This window comes from Dipodomys ordii, unplaced genomic scaffold, assembly GCF_000151885.1.
Source record: "Dipodomys ordii isolate 6190 unplaced genomic scaffold, Dord_2.0 Scaffold125, whole genome shotgun sequence".
Taxonomy (NCBI): Eukaryota; Metazoa; Chordata; class Mammalia; order Rodentia; family Heteromyidae; genus Dipodomys; species Dipodomys ordii.
In genome coordinates, this window is record NW_012267341.1 from 1636545 (window position 1) to 1656303 (window position 19759).

The 19759-nt window shown below is 40.8% G+C and overlaps 1 protein-coding gene across 1 annotated transcript in view; it reads left to right on the top strand.

Annotated features, from left to right (window-relative positions):
• Window positions 1–19759, top strand: part of Ambra1 (autophagy/beclin-1 regulator 1) — a 170100-nt gene that overhangs the window by 37498 nt on the left and 112843 nt on the right. The window contains exons 8-9 of the mRNA XM_013029964.1: window positions 5071–5157; window positions 9158–9337. Of these exons, the coding sequence (XP_012885418.1) occupies window positions 5071–5157; window positions 9158–9337 (267 nt within the window). The remainder of the gene's footprint in view (window positions 1–5070; window positions 5158–9157; window positions 9338–19759) is intronic.

Sequence of the window (19759 nt, forward strand, 5' to 3'; positions counted from 1 at the left end):
GTAGAGCGCTAGCCTTGAGCTGAAGAGCTGAGGGACAGCACCCAGGTCCAGAGTTCAGCCCCACGACCGGACCCCCCTCCCCCCCAAAAAAAATTCAATACTGAAGTTTCTTACATATTCAATATACAAGGCAGTGTACAATTTGATATAATAGTGGTCCAGACTTTTACAAAATACTTTTATTGGTGAAAGGCTTTTGATTATTCTGTCTGCTCTGTAGCAGATCAGAATAGCATAGCTCTAGTTAGTTTTTGCTTAGACATCATTGATATAGACAATGAACCAGATAAGCTGGTAGAGAAAAGAAAGAGCTCCCCCCTCCCCCCGTCAGAGCTTCTTTAAAACATTTCTAAATTGAGATTATAGGTCAGAATGAAATGTCAGCTTCAAGCCCGAACAAGTTTATCTGACGCCTCCCTTCTGCCCTTCCTGATTTCAGATTATCAAATTACATGATAGGTCATTAAGTCAAATCCCATTTGTGGGGGCCAGAGCAGAAGGCAAAAATGGCTGCCAACCCATTCCATTTTTCTCATGACATTTTTTACTAGGTGGCTCTCTGCAAGAAGCTAACACTAGGAGAGAAAGATCTTTCTCTGAGGTGCTAGGAGTGGTAGTGGTGGTGATGATGTTTATTTGTCTAGTAACTATAGTTCTTTCTTTATTTGACATCAATTGAAGAAGTCTGTTTTAACTCCACATGATGCAAGGAATTTGTGTTTCATCAGTGATCTGTATGTGTGATGTAGTACTATTTGTCCTGATTGGTTTTCTTTATTTTGTGCATTAGCAGTTAAAATGCTGTATATGTGGCTTTCCAGGCCCACTACATTATTTGTGGAGCAGTTGGTGCCAAAAGATTCTATAGTAAGTAGGCACAGAGGATACATGTTCCAAAAGAACCTCAGCAAGGACTCCCTAGAGACAAAGTTTACTTAATATTTTGATTTTACTCTGATTTAAATGTCTTCCTAATTAAGATAGGAAGTTAGGGTGGGAAGTAGACTTTGCAGGAATATTAGATGGAATCATGGAAATGGAAGTTGTTTAAACACTTTCAGTTTAGGAATCTCCTTTATAGCCTCCCTAATACAGCTCTCTCAGAATCTCTCAGTGCTGTCACTGCCTTGATGTAGTAGGGGTAATAGTTGCCTTCTTAGCTTAACATTTTCAGGCTAAACCACTGAATAAGGCTGTGTTCTGGTCATTCTGGAGGATGCTTCTCATCAAAAGGCCTCTACTAAACAGCTATTTGGAGGGCAATACAACAGCAGGGTTTAGAGCTAGCAGGACTAAGTCCAGGGATTGGAACAGTCTTACAAATTTTCTAGGGTAGACAGCTGTTCCCAGACCTTCCATTTTTAACTCTCACTTAGATCTTAAGGAACTAGTTTATTAGTAATGAATAAGTACTGTAGAAAACGACATTGGTTGATTAATGAATACACTAAGTTATAATTACTAACAGGAAATTCTCATTGCTGTTGCACAGGAGGGTGACTATAGTAACAATAATGTACTATATAGTTCAGAAAATTAGATTTTAACAGAGATAAATATGTTTAAAGAGATATGCTTAATCTGACCCAAATATTGAAACATAGCAAGGTGCTTCACCAACTTTCAATTTAATGTTTTCATATACCAGTTAATTTCTAGTACGGGGGTTTGAACTGAGGGCTTTTTGCTTGTTAGGTGTGCACTCTTCCACTTGAGCTATGCCTCTACCCTTTTGGGCTCTGGTCTTTTTGGCCAAGTCAGCCTGGTTGTTACTTCTCTTATTTGTACTTTCTGTTGTAGCTAAGTTGACAGGCATACACCACTGAACTCAATTGTTAAGAAGAGGTCTTGCAAACTTTTCTGCCAGGGTTTCCCTAGACCCGCATTCTCCTGACTTCAGCCACCTGATTGGCTGGGATGACATGCACCACTGAGTTCAGCTATGGGTAAGAAGGTGTCTTGCATGCATTTTCCCTAGTTGGCCTCCATCCTCAGTCCTCAAAATCTCTGGATCTCTGGTAGTTAGAATTACATGAGGGGCTGGGAAGGTGGCTCAGGAGTAGAGCACTTGTCTTGCATGCATGAGGCCCTGGGTTCGATTCTTCAGCACCACATAAGCGAAAAGAAAAAAGCCGGAAGTGGCACTGTGGCTCAACTGGTAGAGCGCTAGCCTTGAGCTGAAGAGCTGAGGGACAGCGCCCAGGCCCAGAGTTCAGGCCCCATGACCAGACCCCCCCCCAAAAAAAATACACGAGTGAGCCACCAGCACCAGGTTAAAAATAATTTTTTTTGGGGGGGTGTCGGTTATGGGGCTTGAACTCTGGGTCTGAGCACTGTCCCTCAGCTCTTCAGCTCAAGGTGAGTGCTCTACCACTTGAGCCACAGCACCACTTCCAGTTTTCTGGTAGTTAATTGGAGATAAGAGTTTCACAGCTTTTACTGCCTGTGTTGGCTTTGAACTGTGATCTTCAGATCTCAGCCTCCTGAGTAGCTAGGATTATAGGCATGAGCCACCGGCACCTGGCTATAAATTAATTTTTAAAATGTGACATAAACGTACTGAATAAATACTTCTCAAAAGTTTTTCTTTTTTCTCTAGTCTATGTGTCATTTTCCCCTAGGGCAAGCATCTTCTATTTCAAAGGCTGAGAGATAAGCATTATTTTATGTCTTAAAGAAGGAAAAAGTGGCAATTACAAGATTGATCCCAAATTATGATATATTAGAATGTATAAAAGTATGCTTTATGATGTATGAAACACAGCTTTTTTCTCCTTCTCCTCTTCCTCCTCCTCCTCCTCTTCTTCTTCTTCTTATATAATAATGCAGGCACTGGCCTGGCACTGGCGGTTCACGCCTGTATCCTAGCTACTGAGAATGCTGAGATCTGAGGATCACCAGGTTAAAAGCTAGCCAGGGCAGGAAAGGCCAGGAGACTCTTATCTCCAGTTAACCACCAGAAAACCAGAAGTGGCTCAAAGTAGTAGAGCACTAGTCTTGAACAAAAAAGCCCAGGCACAGATCCCAGGTCCTGAGTTCAAGTACCACAACCAACAAAATAATGCTGGCACTTGGGGTTGGAGGCATGGTTCAGTTGATAGAGCACTAGCCAGTGAGCAAAAACATCACGTACCAAGTTTGAGTCCCAATCTCAGACCAAAAAATAAAATAATAATAATGCTGACACTGGCCCTGGCTTGGCTTTTTTCACTTACAGCAGGCACTCTACCATTTGAGCCACATCTTAGTTCCAAAAAGCACAACCTTTCTGTTCCTGTAAAAATGATATTACTGAGGACTTAGGCATTCAATCAGGAAGATGTATTTTTATTCTTTTCTTTCTTTGAGTTATATTGTCTGTTCTCGTTCAGTGCTCCATTTGTTAGAAGAGTGGACATATGGTCTTGTTTTCTGCAGGGGAACCCCTGCAGAAAAGTTGGAAAGCAGAGTTCTTTAGGGCCTTGGCTGTGTTTCTTCCATAGTCTGATTTGGGGAAAATGCTTCTTTATGCCAGTTTCTGGGATAAAGTGACTGCACATGACTATACCTAAAGCCTGCTAGTTTTAATAGCATTAAATTGAATTAACTCAATTGAAAATGATTGATAACTGCTGTCCAGATCTCCTTTAAAGAAGAGTCTGACAGGGAGCTGGAGACCTTATTCCTAGCAGAGCCAGGCAAGATGCTGCTAGAGAGGAACAATATGCATTTTTTTTCTGAAACCGCTTCCTTTGAAACATTTTAAGATAGGAGCTTCATTGGCTCCCAGTGCATAAATATTATTGGGAAGCAGGATAGCAAACATGGTAGACCCAGGAAGGTCATATATATGAGGTGTGTTTTAACTGATCCTTATTGTGTAGCCAAAATTTAACAACTAGAAGATTTCATACAAAAGTTCAGATTTCAGCTGGGTACTAGTGGCTCACTCCTGTAATCCTAGCTACCCAGAAGGCTGAGATCTGAGGATTGTGGTTCAAAGCCAGCCGGGGCCAGACAGTCCGTGAGGCTCCAGTTAACCACTAGAAAACTTGAAGCAGCGCTGTGGCTGGAAGTGATAGAGCACTATTCTTGAGCAGAAAAGCTCAGGGACAGTGCCAGACCTGAGTTCAAGCCCTATGATTGGGGGAAAAAAAGTCCAGATTTCTGATTACCTTTATGTATGTATGTATGTATGTATGTATGTATGTATGTATGTATGTATGTCTATATTTATTTTGTCTTTGTTGGCTACCTTTACAGAGTAGGAAGAGAGCCAGCAATATTGAGCTTTCATTGTAGTTTGGAACAGTTGGCTGGAGCTGAGTGGTAGAACGTCTCCCTTCTTTGCTAGTGTCTGTTGCTCAGCAGGGCAGGAATAAATTATAGTTTAGCTATGGAAGGTCTTGAAGTACAATATAGAGATTTGAAGACAGGCCTTCACTGATGCAAAATAGTTGTTTGCCAGAAGGCCATATATTTTAATTTCTAGGCCCACTGTTCTCATGTATTTAATAAAATCCACTTCTCCAGGTTGCAGTGAGCTTTAAAGAAAGAAGTACATGTGAAGTACTTACTTAGCATATTACCTGGCATCCAAGAGTGCTCCATGAGAAGTGTGTATATTTCATCTTGTTGATCTCTAAGAGTACTTTTTCCTCACAAAATGGTATAGGTAGAGCAGAATGGGAATGTGGATTTTGCTGATATGGAGGAACTAAATGTTAAGATAAACATTGGCACCACATGATAATCTCTATGTATATGCTTACTTTTCCCTCCTATGTTGATTTTAGCCTTGTATTTGTCTACTAGTTGCACTGTAAGCAGAAAAAGATCATGTTTCTAAGACATGATTTCTCACCAAAGAGTACTCTTCAGCACAGTACAAATAGACACACCTAATATGGGAGCTCTCTATAGCTCTTTATGTTTTTACATACTTAGCTAGTAGAAAGGGTAAGGTTCCAGATCATAGATGTTAGCTGGCTGCAAAGGGGGATGTTATTTACCTCTCCCCCATTTCCCTTGTGAATGACCTCTGAGTTGGTAATTGACAGGGATTATTGCCATTTTTTTAATCTCTGCTAGGAGGCTGCTGGAGTCTTCTCTCATTTCATTATCCCGTTATGATGGAGCAGGATCCAGAGAGCACCCAATTTACCCAGACCCAGCGAGGTAAGGCCAAAGTGAGAAATGGCACTAGGTGGGAGGGAGGGGCGGCCCTTGGGGTTGCCAAGCTGTTGGAAGCCCTTCCTGTGCCTCTCTGGTCCTGGTGCTCTTTTATTCTTCAGTTACAGTTTTAAGACAGGAATTCAGGTGTTTGGGAAGTTTTGCAGGTAAGTGAATAGCACCTCTGGTACAGAGGATTATGACCGAGCTCTTGTACTTTGGGGCTCATTTCTGTTGGGGGAAGGGGGAAGCTGCAAAAACCACAGGCCATCTCACAATGTTCTTTCCCAGTGGCTTGAGGCCATTGCTAGTCAAATGGACAGCCAAAGGGGAACTGAAAATTTAAGAACATATACCTATAGGAAAATATTAATTAAAACAAAGCAAAAACATTTCTATTTGTTATAATTTAGGAAATTTAGAATATCAAAGGGCAGAAGACAAGCACTTTCACTTAATATTTTGGGGACTCTTGTAGGAAGAGGTGAAAAAGAATAACAATGAAACACTGTCATTTTATTAGAGCATATCCTTTAAGGTAATTAGATGAATTCAAAACCCATCCTTCCCAGATGTAGATAACAGAACCAAGGATAGAATATTGAGTAGCCCCTTGTGGTTGTCTCAGCTGGTTTTATTGATTCCACTAATGATCTAAAAGGGATAACTGAACTTTATTTAATTAATACAAGAGCATGTATTGAGAGTTTGAAAAATGAATAACTTTATAATAGTTGGGTTACCAAGGTAGTAACATAGGTCAGATAAAATTAAATGAGCTTTGACCAGATTGACTGAGTCCACTTGGAAACATCTTTAGGTTGATTCCAGGGCTATTAAATAATTTTGTTGTTGACACAGTTATGATACTATACTTTTTGAGATACTAGTGAACAGAATTTTTAAATTATCTCCTTACTTCATTTTCCATACCAAGAAATGGCCAATCTGAGGACTCAGGAATAGGAGTTGATGACTTTAACAACATATAGGCAACTTATATGATGGCTGAAGCAAGGAAGTTTATGTTAATCTCTAGTTATGTTGGGAAGTGACGAATTCTTTAATAAAGGAAGGAAATTTTGCCATTGTCAAGTACTTTTAAACACTGGGATACAAAACATAGAAATATAACAATTTCTTTTAGGACAGTAATGGAAGGCTCATTCCCTGACAAGTGGTTTTTAAGGAGCATTCATTATTTGCCCTCTTTTCATATATGCCAATATTTATCCATGCCCTGATCTCTTGATTACTGAAAGTGTCATACTTTGTGATAGTGGGATTTTTATATTTTTTCTTTGAACATAGTATAGTTTTTGTGTGTGTGTGTGTGTGTTTTTTTGAGTGATAGGTGTTTCTTCCTTGAAGAAAACTTGAGGAGTTATGTATACGCTTAAAATTTTCAGTTGGAACACTTTAGAATTGTTTGATGGATTTTTAGCTCTTTACAGCTGTCATTTTTTTCCTTTTCCTCTTACCAGGTGGATAGGACAAGGCTAGGATGTTAAGAATTTTCTCTCCCATTTTTTTCTTCCCTGTTTTGTTTTGTTTTGTAACCACTGATATGTAGTTTCATAATTTAGGGAATTCTTGTCCTATAGTAAGATAAGTTTGGTTACCTAGTGCTGAATTTATATCCCTACAATGAAAAGCATTCTTTATTAGCATTACCATCAGCAGTAACATTATTATAATTTTTCCATTTGAGAGTAGGCTATCACTGAAGAATGAGTATATTTATGGTCACATAAAGTCACTTTACAGGATCTGCTCCCTTCTTGAAAACATTTTTCCTGTTCCATTCTTGTCTAATATGGTTGACTTGAGAATCTAATTGATACTGATTTTTGGCAGAAGATTTCTGTGTATTTGGTAGCAATAAGAACAACTGAAGAGTATTCTGTCTGTTGAAATTTTAGTTTTCTGTGATTGATCCGTATTAAACAACAACAACAAAACCATGGGAATAGGGGCCCAAGTGGATAATGAGAATTCCACCAGTTGAGGCTGTTAGCAAAGAGTTTTCGTACTCTGATGGTCTTGGCCTAGATGTCTGTATGTTCTACTACTATATTTCATTTGAGTTTGGTGATGCTGAGTGTGGCATATTATTCCATGTCACAGACTTTTGAGTTCCAAAGATCATCACCTACCTCCTTGTGAATTCCATTTGGCATCTGACAGAAGGATACCACCTCCGATGACAGGCATTTCAAGACAGGCTCACTTCCTGTTGCAGTTAGCTGCAGGATCTCCTTTGGCCTGTGTCAGTAGAATTACTGAGGACAAGGTTTCAGGGCCCTGAAAAGTCCAAGTGTAAGATGTTTGCAAACAATTTTTCATTTTGTATTTTGGTTGTTTTGTTTTGTTTGTTTCTGAAACTAGACCTTGATAAAAGTTTGAGGCTGGTCTCAAACTTTCATCCTGTCACTATCAGTCCAGCACCTCAAGGTTCCTAAGTAGCCAGGAACATCATGAAAATGTTCCACTGCTCCCAGCAATAAATACCTTTTATACCATTTGGATACAACTGTTTCTATTCTTGATCAGTTTTTTTAGATTTCCACTAGAAAGTAACAGAAGATATGAACTTTTTTCTTTTTATATTCAAACATTTATAGAAGTATATAAAATATAAAAGTCCTTAAGAGTCCTCAGTTGGATTGCTGTGTCTCCTCTTAGTTTTTTCCCTTAATTACAGAAATACATATTTTTGTATACATATTCATATATACATACTATTCTTTAACTCTTCCTCCACTTAAAATTTGTAGTTTAGAGACTTTTTCTTTTGAGTATAGAGGGATCATTTAATCTTTTAATGATTTCATAGCGTTTCTTTATGGGTATAATTTATTTAATTTGTCACTATTTGGTTATTTCCCACCTTTTTACTAGTGTTGACGATGCTTAAATGAACTTCCTTATGTGTGTATGTGTATATATATACATGTTTACATATACATATTTGTACTCTTGCTTGTTTCTGTATGATAAAATTCCTAGTAAGAGTATGTGCCTCAGATTTTAAGTTGAAATGCTTAGCAATTCACTTAATATTCTCAAAAAAACATTTTTCTCTTATTATTCTTTTCATATTCTCAGTTCATAGCCTCAAATTATATAACTGTGTTGTGAGAGATGGAGGAAAACTTGAGAATGAAGGAATGGAATGTGGGGAATTGTGTAATGCACTAGAAGTTGTCAGGGAATATTAAGATAATTGAATCCTTGGTTTGAAGAATGAGAGTCTAGACTAATGATTTATTGGAATAGCTAGTAAGGAAGATATACCTATGTTGCCTCTATGCTCTGATTCTTAGAGTAGAAAAATTTTTTTTTCGACTTTCTGTTTTCTCAGGTATATATTACTGTCAATCCTTACCCTAAATATTTTCTCCATGTTACAAATATCTGTGATTAATCTAAGAGGTTGAAAGATACAGTTATAAGGCATTAAGTGAAATTTGGACTTACGTACATTTGTCAGAGAGGGAAAAGAAGTTCTAGTGAAAATGATAACCTTGGATGATACTTAGGTGTTTGTGGTGCTTTTGTTAATCATCCAGTACTTACCATTCCCTGGCCTGTTTTCTGATTTGCAAAATGGAAAGAGTAGATGAATGTGAAGGCCTTTCTCATTTCTTACATTTTTGTCTGTGGTGATCAAAGAAAAGCTGTGACTATGTTTTAAGGGCACCCTGAAAAGCTAAGCCAGGTTAAGAAGCTAAATAGAAAAGCTCAGTGCTAATCCTCTTGAGAAAGGGTAGTCCTTCAACAGAAGATGACTGATTAAATTGCTATTTGCCTTAGAACAGAAGCACTGGTGATAGTCTGATAAGTATATTCTGCAGTACATACCTCCTGGTGAGTTAAATGTCCTGTATTTTTCATGCATCCGGAATTTGCCTCAGCGGGGAGATGCCATGAGAGAGCTGGATTTACTGTTGTTCACAATATTCCCCACATTAGTGCTAGTTTTATTTGTCCATCTCTCTCTCAGATTATCTCCTGCTGCATACTACGCCCAGAGGATGATCCAGTATCTCTCACGGAGAGACAGTATTCGCCAGCGCTCCATGCGCTACCAACAGAACCGTCTCCGTTCTTCCACCTCCTCTTCTTCCTCAGACAACCAGGGTCCGTCAGTAGAGGGAACTGACTTGGAATTTGAGGACTTTGAGTAAGTACATACTTGGCCTGCCTTCTCCCTCCTCCCAAGTTATGCATGCTTTCAAGTTAGCCACTGTCTGCCCAGCATTGGTAAACATTCTTTGCTTCCAACCCCAAAATTATTATTTATGATAACAGGATAATGGGGTGAGGGACATAGGGCTCAAATGCTTGGGAGCACTCCCATCTCTGGCATTGGTATTGCTGATTCACAGGCACCCATAGCAAGGGACAGCCTACTGGGCCCTAGGCCAGAGTGGGAGAAGATGGCTGTGGCTCTTGAGGCAACATTTATTTATAAGCCTCTTTTGTGTATATAGTGGAATGCTTCTTTTCATGGATGTTTATCTTCATGGTGCCAGGCAGGGAGTAAGGATGGTGTTAGTCTCAAGCAGAGTAGATGTGGAGGGTTTTTTTTAAAATTATTTATTTAGCTCGATCGTGGAGCTTGAACTCTGGGCCTGGACACATTCTGGACTCTTTCGCTCAAAGCTATTGTTCTACCACTTTGAGCCACAGCATCATTTCTGATTTTCTGGTAGTTAATTGGAGGTAAGAGTCTCATGACTTTCTTACCAAGGCTGGCTTTGAACTGCAATCCTCAAATCTCAGCCTTCTGAGTAGCTAGGATTACAGGTGTGAGCCATCAGCACCCAGCTTTTTTTTTTTTAAATTCTTGGCTTGCCCTAAAAGGCAGTTTTCTCTCTCAATATTCTGACAGGATACTTGTGGTCCTGCTCTATTAACTTTCTCAGTCTTCCTCTTCCTAGGTCATATATTACTTGTCGAATTAATATGGTGAGTTAAGAGATGATCCCTTGCTTCCTTTGCCTCCTATTTTTCTTCTTTTTGTTCCTCTTGATATTGTTGAATGGGGCAGGGGTGATGTAAAGGAGAAAGATTAATCCCAGGTTCCAGAATTCTAAGATCCCTGATCTTACTGTTGAGTTTTGCATTCTGCTTTCTCCAACTTGATATTTCTGACCCCTGTGTCCTCCTTTATCCACCATATCTTTTACATTTCATCTTAGCCTGTAATTGAGTTTTTCTGGCTTATATCAAATTGGACATTTGACTTTTTTTTAATCCTGCAGTTTTAACTCGGGGCCTGGGTGTTATCCCTGAGCTTCTTTTTTTCAAGGCTAGTATTCTATCTTTTGAGCTGCAGCTCTAATTCTGTTTTTTTTTGGGGGGGGGTGGGGGGTAGTTTCTAGTGGAAATAAGAGTCTTACAGACTTTTCTGTCTGGGATTGCTTCATAACTTGATCCTTAGATCTTAGTGTCTTGAGTAACTAGGATTACAGTCATGAGCCACTGCTTATTTTGGTATTTTTGTTTGTTTGTTTGTTTTGCAAGTCCTGGATCTTGAACTCAGGGCCTGGGCACTGTCCTTGAGCTTCTTTTTGCTCAAGGCTAGCACTCTACCAATTGAGCCACAGCACCACTTCTGGCTTTTTCTGCTTGTGGTATTGAGGTATCGAACCCAGGGCTTCATGCATGCTAGGCAAGCACTCCACCACTAAGCCACATACCCAGCCTGTATTTTGGTTTTTTCAACCGGTCATGGGGCTTAAACTCTGGGCCTGGGCGCTATCCCTCAGCTCTTCAGCTCAAGGCTAGCTCTCTACCACTTGAGCCACAGCACCACTTCCGGCTTTTTTCTTTTTGCTTATGTGGTGCTGAGGAATCGAACCCAGGGCCTCAGGCATGCAAGGCAAGTGCTCTACCTCTGAGCCACCTTCCCAGCCCTGAAGGATTCTTAAGCTTCACACACAGACGCATACACCTATGTTTCACTGGCATTATTGGCATGGAATAGCCATTCCTCTACTCCACTCTACTTCCTCCATCCTTCCGGCCAAGATGGAGATTGAAACTCATTACCTGACATTTTCATTCATTGGTTAACACTCTACCAACTGATCCACACCTCCAACCCCTCTACTCTGCTTTTATTTTATTTTTTTTAATTTTTTTGGTTGGCCATGGGTCTTGAATTCTGGGCCTGGGTGCTGTCCCTGAGCTCTTCAGCTCAAGACTAGTGCTCTACCACTTGAACCACAGTGCCACTTACAGTTTTCTGGTGGTTAATTGGAGATAAGAGTCTCATGGATTTTCCTGCCTGGGCTGGCTTTGAACTGCGATCCTCAGATCTCAGCCTCCTGAGTAGCTAGGATTATAGGCATGAGCCACCGGTGCCTGGCTACTCCACTCTTGATACCACTCCAACTCTTGAGATCTCAAGAGTTCTTTTTTTTTTTGTGTCATTCATGGTGCTTGAACTCTGGGCCTGGGCACTATCCCACAGCTCTTCAGCTCAAAGCTATCACCCTGCCACTTGAGCCACAGCACCACTTCTGGCTTTTTCTATTTATGTGGTGCTGATAAATTGAACCCAGGGCCTCATGCATGCAAGGCAAGCACTCTACCACTGAGCCACCTTCCCAGCCCCTCACGAGTTCTTATTGTTACCTCTCCCTCAACCATCTAGTCCTCCACAAACTATCTTGTAACAGAGTTTAATGACATGTTTGATCTTTTTGCCATAAATGACTAAGTGTGACAACTTTTGTGCCAATTTGTTTTACTGGTGTTTTCGTTAAGTATACTAGCAGTTGCGTTCTTGGTAGCAAAGGAAAGAACATGGGTTTAATGGAGAAAGATTTAAATATGCAAGAAATTCAGGGATTGCATGAAACAGCTGTTATGTGGCAAGTGAAATGGTTGTGGAGATCCTGTTCCCCTATCAGCAACTAGAGAAGAGACCTGATGCATCTTTCTCTGTTTGTTCACTCTGGGAAAAGGTAATACACTGGCTGTGAAGAGAATGAAGTCCCTTACAGGTATCATTACAGGCAGACACCTATAATGACATAATTTTTTCTGTAGATACGATTTATTTTTCCAGCATTAGGGTCTACCTAGGCAGGTTAAGCACACATGCTGAGGGGAGGTAGATCCCCTTGTTTAGCATGTGTGAGGTCATGGTTTAAGCCTCCAGGCAGAGGGGGAAGAGGCAAAAAGGCTGCTGGCATATAGTGCTGTTGAAAAGCCTAGGTGACTTTCTCTCATTAAGCCTTTGGTGATCTGGGAGTCAGTGCTGTGGATTGCTTAGCCCTCTTTCCATGCATGTGTGGAAGGCTGTTTTAGCAGTGCTGAAATGTGGGGCTCATGTCTTTGAGCTGTACCCTGCCTCGTGACTTGTCCTTCACAATGGAGTTCTGGGTTACTTTAAAATGTTCTGTTCTTATCTTACCTTCCTTTTCTTCTGCTACCACCTCCTCACTCCCCCTTGCTTCCCCCTCTATTTTCATATGTCAGACTGCCTCTTCCCTGTGTTCCCCCAGCCCACCTGTGCTTCCCTACCCCACCCAGGGCTTCAGTGTGACCTTATTTTACATCTTCTTCATTTTGATGCACTGACTTACCAGGATTTTCCTGGGTGTTTTGTTTAACAATTGGCTACTTTCTAAGTCTCCTCTTTTGGGACTCATGGAGACTGTAATCTTGTTTTTTGAAAGTAGCTGAGGCTTAATCACCTCAACATGAGTAGTCCAATCACACCTTTACCCTGCTTGAGACTATCTTTGTGCAAAGACAGCTACTGAGGACTTCAGAAGAGACCTGCTAACAATAGATTTCTAGATGTCCTGTTTGTGCATATTGATAAACACAGGGACCGTGACATCTCAGTCCGCATCAAGATAGAGATGAATGGTAGATGATGTCTTCTTAGCAGGATGGTCATTAATCAGTTTCCTTCTAGTGAAGGAAATTGCTGGCTGATTGGTACTGATATGCTTGCTCTCTGTTCATACTTTTTCTTTACCTCCACCCATAGACCAAACCTTGTTTTCTTTATCTCTAGTACTCTGAGGAGAGAGTGAAAAATTAAGGAATGTACCATCCTATTTTAATTTCTCTGTCCTAATGCCTTTTCCCTTAGCTTTGCTATCTAGTGACTTATACTGTTATAGTTAATACTTTTTTTAGAAAAACAAATACCATAGATGCAGCCTGTAATCTCCTAACAGTGCCATTAAGAGACACTGTTCTTCTATTGGGTTTCCTTTTTTTCACAGCATATCCTGGTTCTGCCTGTGTGGCCTCAAGTTTCCCTCTCCACTCTTTCCATTTGTTAGTCTTAGATCTTTCCATTTGTTAGTCTTGGACATTTTTTGAACAATTCCCATCAAGGTCGAAAACATTCCCAGAAAGCCAAGGGAGCTATACTCAGATCCTTGTCTGATCCTTTGGATCTCTTCTATCATCTGTTGAATGAAAGGTGTTAGCTTTAATAATATTTTTCATATATATGTTAACTAATAACTTTCAAAATATTTTAATATGTATGCCAAAGTATCCATTTGACATATCGTTACTTGTGGGGCTGGGAAGGTGGCTCAGTGGTAGAGCGCTTGCCTTGCATGCTCAAGGCCCTGGGTTCGATTCCTCAGCACCACATAAGCAAAAAGAAAAAAGCTGGAAGTGGCACTGTGGCTCAAGTGGTAGAGCGCTACCCTTGAGCTGAAGAGTTGAGGGACAGCGCCCAGGCCCAGAGTTCAGGCCCACAACTGGACCCACCCCCCCCCAAAAAAAAAAAACAAAACGAAAAAAGACATATCTTTACTTGTAGAGATAGATACATACTTTAAAATCTAGTTTAGGCTGGGTGATGGTAGCTTATGCCTATAATCAGCTCAGGAAGCTGAGATCCGAGGATCACAGTTTGAAGCCAGCTTGGGCTCTTATCTCTAATTAAGCACTAAAAACACCAGAAGTGGAGCTGTGGCTCAATTGGTAGAGGGGTAGCCTTGAGCAAAAGAGCTTAGGGGCACTGCCCAGGCCCTGAGTTCAAGACCCAGAACTAGTTACCCCCCCCCCATTGATACATAGTCATATTTAAGCTCTTCCACAACCTTGTTGAAAAGCAAGACTACTGAGATTTAGCTCTGAAAAGGATAGCCTTGGAAGTTGGTCAGAATGCAGTTAAATTTTCTATTCTTTTGTTGTTTGGATTAATGACCATCCTCCTAAGAAGACATTTTCTGCCATTCATCTCTATCTTGGTGAGGACTGAGATGTCACAGTCCTTGTGTTGATCAAAATGCACAAACGGGACATCTAGAAATCTATTGTTAGCAGGTCTCTTCTGAAGTCCTCAGCAGCTGTCTTTGCATAAAGATGGTCACAAGCAGGGTAAAGGTGTGATTGTCTTTTGACATTGCTGTCTGCCTGTTTGAGAGCTCAGACCATTTACCAGAATATAGATGGCACATGTGGATGAGGGAATGTCAGTTTTAATTTTTATTGTCCCTTTGGAGAAAGACGGGTGGCTTTTACAGAAAGCCCAGGTTAGTTAGGGGCTTTGTCCCCCTGATTGCTAAAGGCTTACAAAAGAGGTGCTTTTTTGTGCCTTTGTGACTATTCCAGCTAGCTTTATTTCTTTCTTTGTTTCACCTGTTATTCTAAATATATAACTATAACCCTTAAACCATCCATTACTAGCTCATTCCTGCCTCTTTATGTAGCTGTTTTGTCCTCCAAGGCAAAGGATACCTGAGTATATCCTTGCAAATGATAGGCACAACCAGGGATGATTCAGATTAGATCAACCACAAATACCTCAACAGTACATACCAGCCACTGGGCAATTATATTCAGCTTCTTAAAAATCATTACCAGGGGTTGGGAAGGTGGCTCAGTGGTAGAGGGGAGAATGGGGCAGTTAATTGGAGTTAAGCATCTCATGGAATTTCTTGCATGGGCTGCCTTCAAACTGTGATTCTCAGATCTCAGCCTCCCAAGTAGCTAGGGTTACAAGAGGCATGAGTCACCAGCATCTTGTGTGACTGGAAGTTAATTTAGCCTATGGCAAAGGAAATATGTTGAAACTAGAAAATTCTTCTCACATGAGGCAGTAATTCTAATGGCTTTGTGAAACCTATATTTACTTCAAGTACTCTTGGCTAAAAATCCTAGCAGAGTGAAGCTGCGTGTCCTTGGTAGTACTTGCTCATGCTTTGCTTCTGAGTCTGGAATATCTGTGACCTTTGAAGGATTCAGTGACTAGTTTCTAGTAATAAATACATAACTTGCATTCACAAAAGGGAAGAATAACTTTTGCTATCTGAAATCTCCAGAGGGTTGTCTGCTTCATGTTGAAATGGAATAAGCTTTGTATCTTCCTTTGACTGTAACATTAAAAAGTGTAAGAGAAACTTAACACTGTAAAGCTATTACTGTGTTTGCAGACTGGAGTCTGCTGTATCACCCAGGAATCTGCCAACTGTCTATATTTGTTGAGAAGTTCTTTTTTGCTTTAGTTTTGTTGTGAGACAGGATCTTGTCATGTAGCCCAGGCTGGTTGGTCTCAAACTCATGATCTTCCTGTTTGTACTTCCAGTGCTGAGAGTACAGATGTATACAATGTCTGGTCCACGATTAGTTCTTAAATGTGGAATGACATTAAAAACTTGCTTTTCGGGCTGGGAAGGTGGTTCAGTGGTAGAGTGCTTGCCTTGCATGCCTGAGGCCCTGGGTTCGATTCCTCAGCACCACATAAATAGAAAAAGCCAGAAGTGGTGCTGTGGCTCAAGTGGCAGGGTGATAGCTTTGAGCTGAAGAGCTGTGGGATAGTGCCCAGGCCCAGAGTTCAAGCACCATGAATGACACAAAAAAAAAAAAAAAGAACTCTTGAGATCTCAAGAGTTGGAGTGGTATCAAGAGTGGAGTAGCCAGGCACCGGTGGCTCATGCCTATAATCCTAGCTACTCAGGAGGCTGAGATCTGAGGATCGCAGTTCAAAGCCAGCCCAGGCAGGAAAATCCATGAGACTCTTATCTCCAATTAACCACCAGAAAACTGTAAGTGGTGCTGTAGCTCAAGTGGTAGAGCGCTCGCCTTGAGCTGAAGAGCTGAGGGACAGCACCCAGGCCCAGAGTTCAAGCCCCATGACTGAAAGAAAAAAAAAAAGGAGAGCAGTGGGAATAGTATAGACAAGGATATTTAGGATTGAATTTAAATATCAGGTATATCTGTGGTATTTTCTTCAAAGATATCAAGTTATAATTATTAGCATTATTGTGTGTGCATGGGACTGGGTCTTATTATGTTGCTCTGGCTGGTCTGTAATTGCTATGCTCAGGTCATCTAACTCAATCTCCTGATTAGCTGGGACTAACAGGCATGTGCCACCAAGTACAGTATCCATACTCACATCCCACTTTTCCAAATAAAAGCAATAAAATGCTTTCATTTTTACTTATTAGAGCCAGTTTTCCACTGTTTGTAAATTAATAAGTGATTCCTACAGTAGCAGTGATTGGAATTAAGATTGTTCTGTGTCTCCATCTTCGCAGATCTGGGGTTTGGACTCAGGACCTCATGCTTGCTAGGGACCACTTGAGCGATCCTCCAGCCCTTTTTTGCTTTAGTTTTCCTAAGTTCTTGTGTTTTTGCCTGAGAAGGGCCTTAGACTTTGGTTCCCCTTCCTATATCAGTAGCTGGATTACAAGCAACACTACCACATGCCCCATTGAGGTGTTTTTGTTTTTGTTTTTTTTTCCCGTCGTCAGTTGTGGGGCCTGAACTCTGGCATTGGGTGCTATCCCTCAGCTCTTCAGCTCAAGGCTAGTGCCCTGTTTTTTGTCTGGGTGGCCTCAGAAATCAACCAAATCTCTACCTGCCACGTAGCTGAATTACAAGTGTGAGCTACTGCACCCATTCCTGGACTTAAGAATTTTTTTTTAATTTAATTTTATTTGTGAACATACTGTACAGAGGGGTTACAATTGCATGGGCAGGATAATGCGTGCATTTCTTACCAAGCATTACAGCCTCCTCCTTTGTTTACCCTTCACATCCCTTGCCTCCCCCCTCCCTGGACTTAAGAATTCTTGACAATGCCTACTAGCCCTATTGCTAGGTAAGTGCTCTACTACTTGTGCCTCCTCCTCAGCCCTTTTTTTCTTTAATTTTGTTTTTTAGGTAAAGTTTTATATTTTTGCCTTGGCTGACCTTGGATTTCAATCTCCCTACTTATATCCCCGCCCCTCCCCCTTTTGCGAGCGTGTGCGTGCGTGCGTGCGTGCGTGCGTGTGTGCGTGTGTGCGTGTGTGTGTGTGTGTGTGCGCCAGCCAGCCCTGGGGCTTGAATTCGAGGCCTGGGCACTGTCCCTGAGCTAGCACTCTACAACTTGAGCCCAGCACCACTTCCAGCTTTTTCTGTTTATGTGGCACTGAGGAATTGAACCCAGGGCTTCAAGCATGCTAGGCAAGCACTCTACCACTAAGCCACATTTCCAGCCTTTCTCCTATCTCTCTTTCTGCTGGGATTATAAGTGTGCCTTATCTAGCTTATTCTTTGAAATAGATTATCACTAATTCTTTGCCTGAGTAGTTGGGATTATAGGTATGAGCACACTCAATATAGAATCAGTTCTCTCTCTCTCTACACACACACACACACACACACACATCCTCTTAATTAGCAGGAATTACTAGGGTTTTGTGCACACATACACACACAAACACACACACACACACACTCTCTCTCTCTCTCTCTCTCCTCTCTCTTAATTAGCAGGAATTACTGGGGTTTTGAATTCAGTGCCTCATACTTTCCAGGCAGTGCCTCATACAGGCAGGTGCTGTACCACTGAAGCATCCCTCCAGCCTAGAATTAGTACTCTTTCTGAGCAAAGAAAATCCATTTGAAGATTTATTTTGGGAAATGTAGAAGAAAAAAAGAAGAAAAAAAAAGGAATATATCTGGATTGTGCCTGGGCTTAAAATGGGAAAATACAGAAGGAAAGAATTAAACAGCCAGGAGGTGTGTGGAGGAAGACATAACCACTTAGATTTTATATGTTTATTTTTCAATCACAAAATGCCCAGTATGAATATGTATTTGCATAATGTAGGCAGATAAAATTAAATGGTAGAATAAAAAAGAGAGAACTTTGTAAATGGTAATTATTTTATATTACTATTTCTTGGAGAAAAAGGAACTATATACTTTCTGCAGTTCCAGGAACCTCCAGCCCTACTTTGTTAGTTCTCTCCTATGAGGAACTGCAGCAGGAGTATCCTTCCCTTGCAAAAGTAAAAGCTCTTGCCCAAGTTTCTAGTCCTTGGAAATGGAGACTGGGCCTTAGTCTCCGTTTTTTTTTTTTTTTTGGTCGGTTGTGGGGCTTGAACTCTGGGCCTGGGTGCTTCAGTTCAAGGCTAGCATTCTACCACTTGAGCCACAGAGCCACTTCCAGCTTTTTCTGCTTATATGGCGCTGAGGAATTGAGCCCAGGGCCTCATGCATGCAAGGCAAGCACTCTACCACTGAGCCATCTTCCTAGCCCTGGGCCTTAGTTTCCTACTAACAATGTTGTAAAGAAAGGTCTTGACTAAGATCTCTGATAATCCAGGTATAGAAATAAAAACTAGGTTCTCTTGGCTATAGGTTCAGTGAAAACAGGGAAACAAATATTTTTGAATTTTCAGCGAAGTTAGCTGTGTACTATCAAGACAATGGCCTTTTGAGTTCTTTAGTTGAAAAGATTTATTTATAAGGTTCAAGTCAGAGTCATTTGTCATTGAGGAGCAGTGACAAACTGACTGTCTGGTCAGGACTCAGATTGCAGTCTGTAGGTGTATTCTTCATTCCCTTAAGTTATAGCTTCTCTCTGAGGCAATTAATCTTGGACAGTTAGCAAGAGAGTTGCTGCTGTGTTTCTTCCTTGTTTGGAAGATGCATCGTTTTTTATTCAACACTTATCTTGGAAACTTGATTGTTTGAAGGGTGTTTTTCTTTGTGAAAGCATTTATTAAAAAAAATTAAAAATTTCCCCCTCTCCTGCCAAATACCCCTCTGAGAGTTAATCAAAGATACAGAGTCCAACAACTGGGAAAGCCATTAATACTGCAGCCAGCTGCTATCCTGCTGACTTAAAGGCAGATTCTAGCTGTTAAAATTGATGAGGATTTCTCTGGAGTTTCCCTGAAAAGCATTCTTCCTTGTTGTAAGAGCAAGTCCAGCACATTTACCATATTCTTTTTCAAGCCCTCCTCTTTCCCTTAAAGAATGTCGGCTATATTGTGTTCGAACCCAGAATTTAATACCTTCCACTATCTGAGATTTCCCACTGCTCATGTGGCAAGAGCCTTCAAATCCATTCATTTAATTTCTATCTAACAATTAGGCATCCTTGAAGCTCACGAAAACTTGCTTTATGTTGACCTGTATCAGCAATGAAACAAATGGAAGATTCTTAAGTTTTCTGAATACATCATTATTTTATTTATTTTTTTTTTTGGGGGGGGGTCCGGTCATGGGCCTGAACTCTGTGCCTGGGCACTGTCCCTCAGCTCTTCAGCTCAAGGCTAGCGCTCTACCACTTGAGCCACAGCGCTACTTCCGGCTTTTTTCTTTTTTCTTA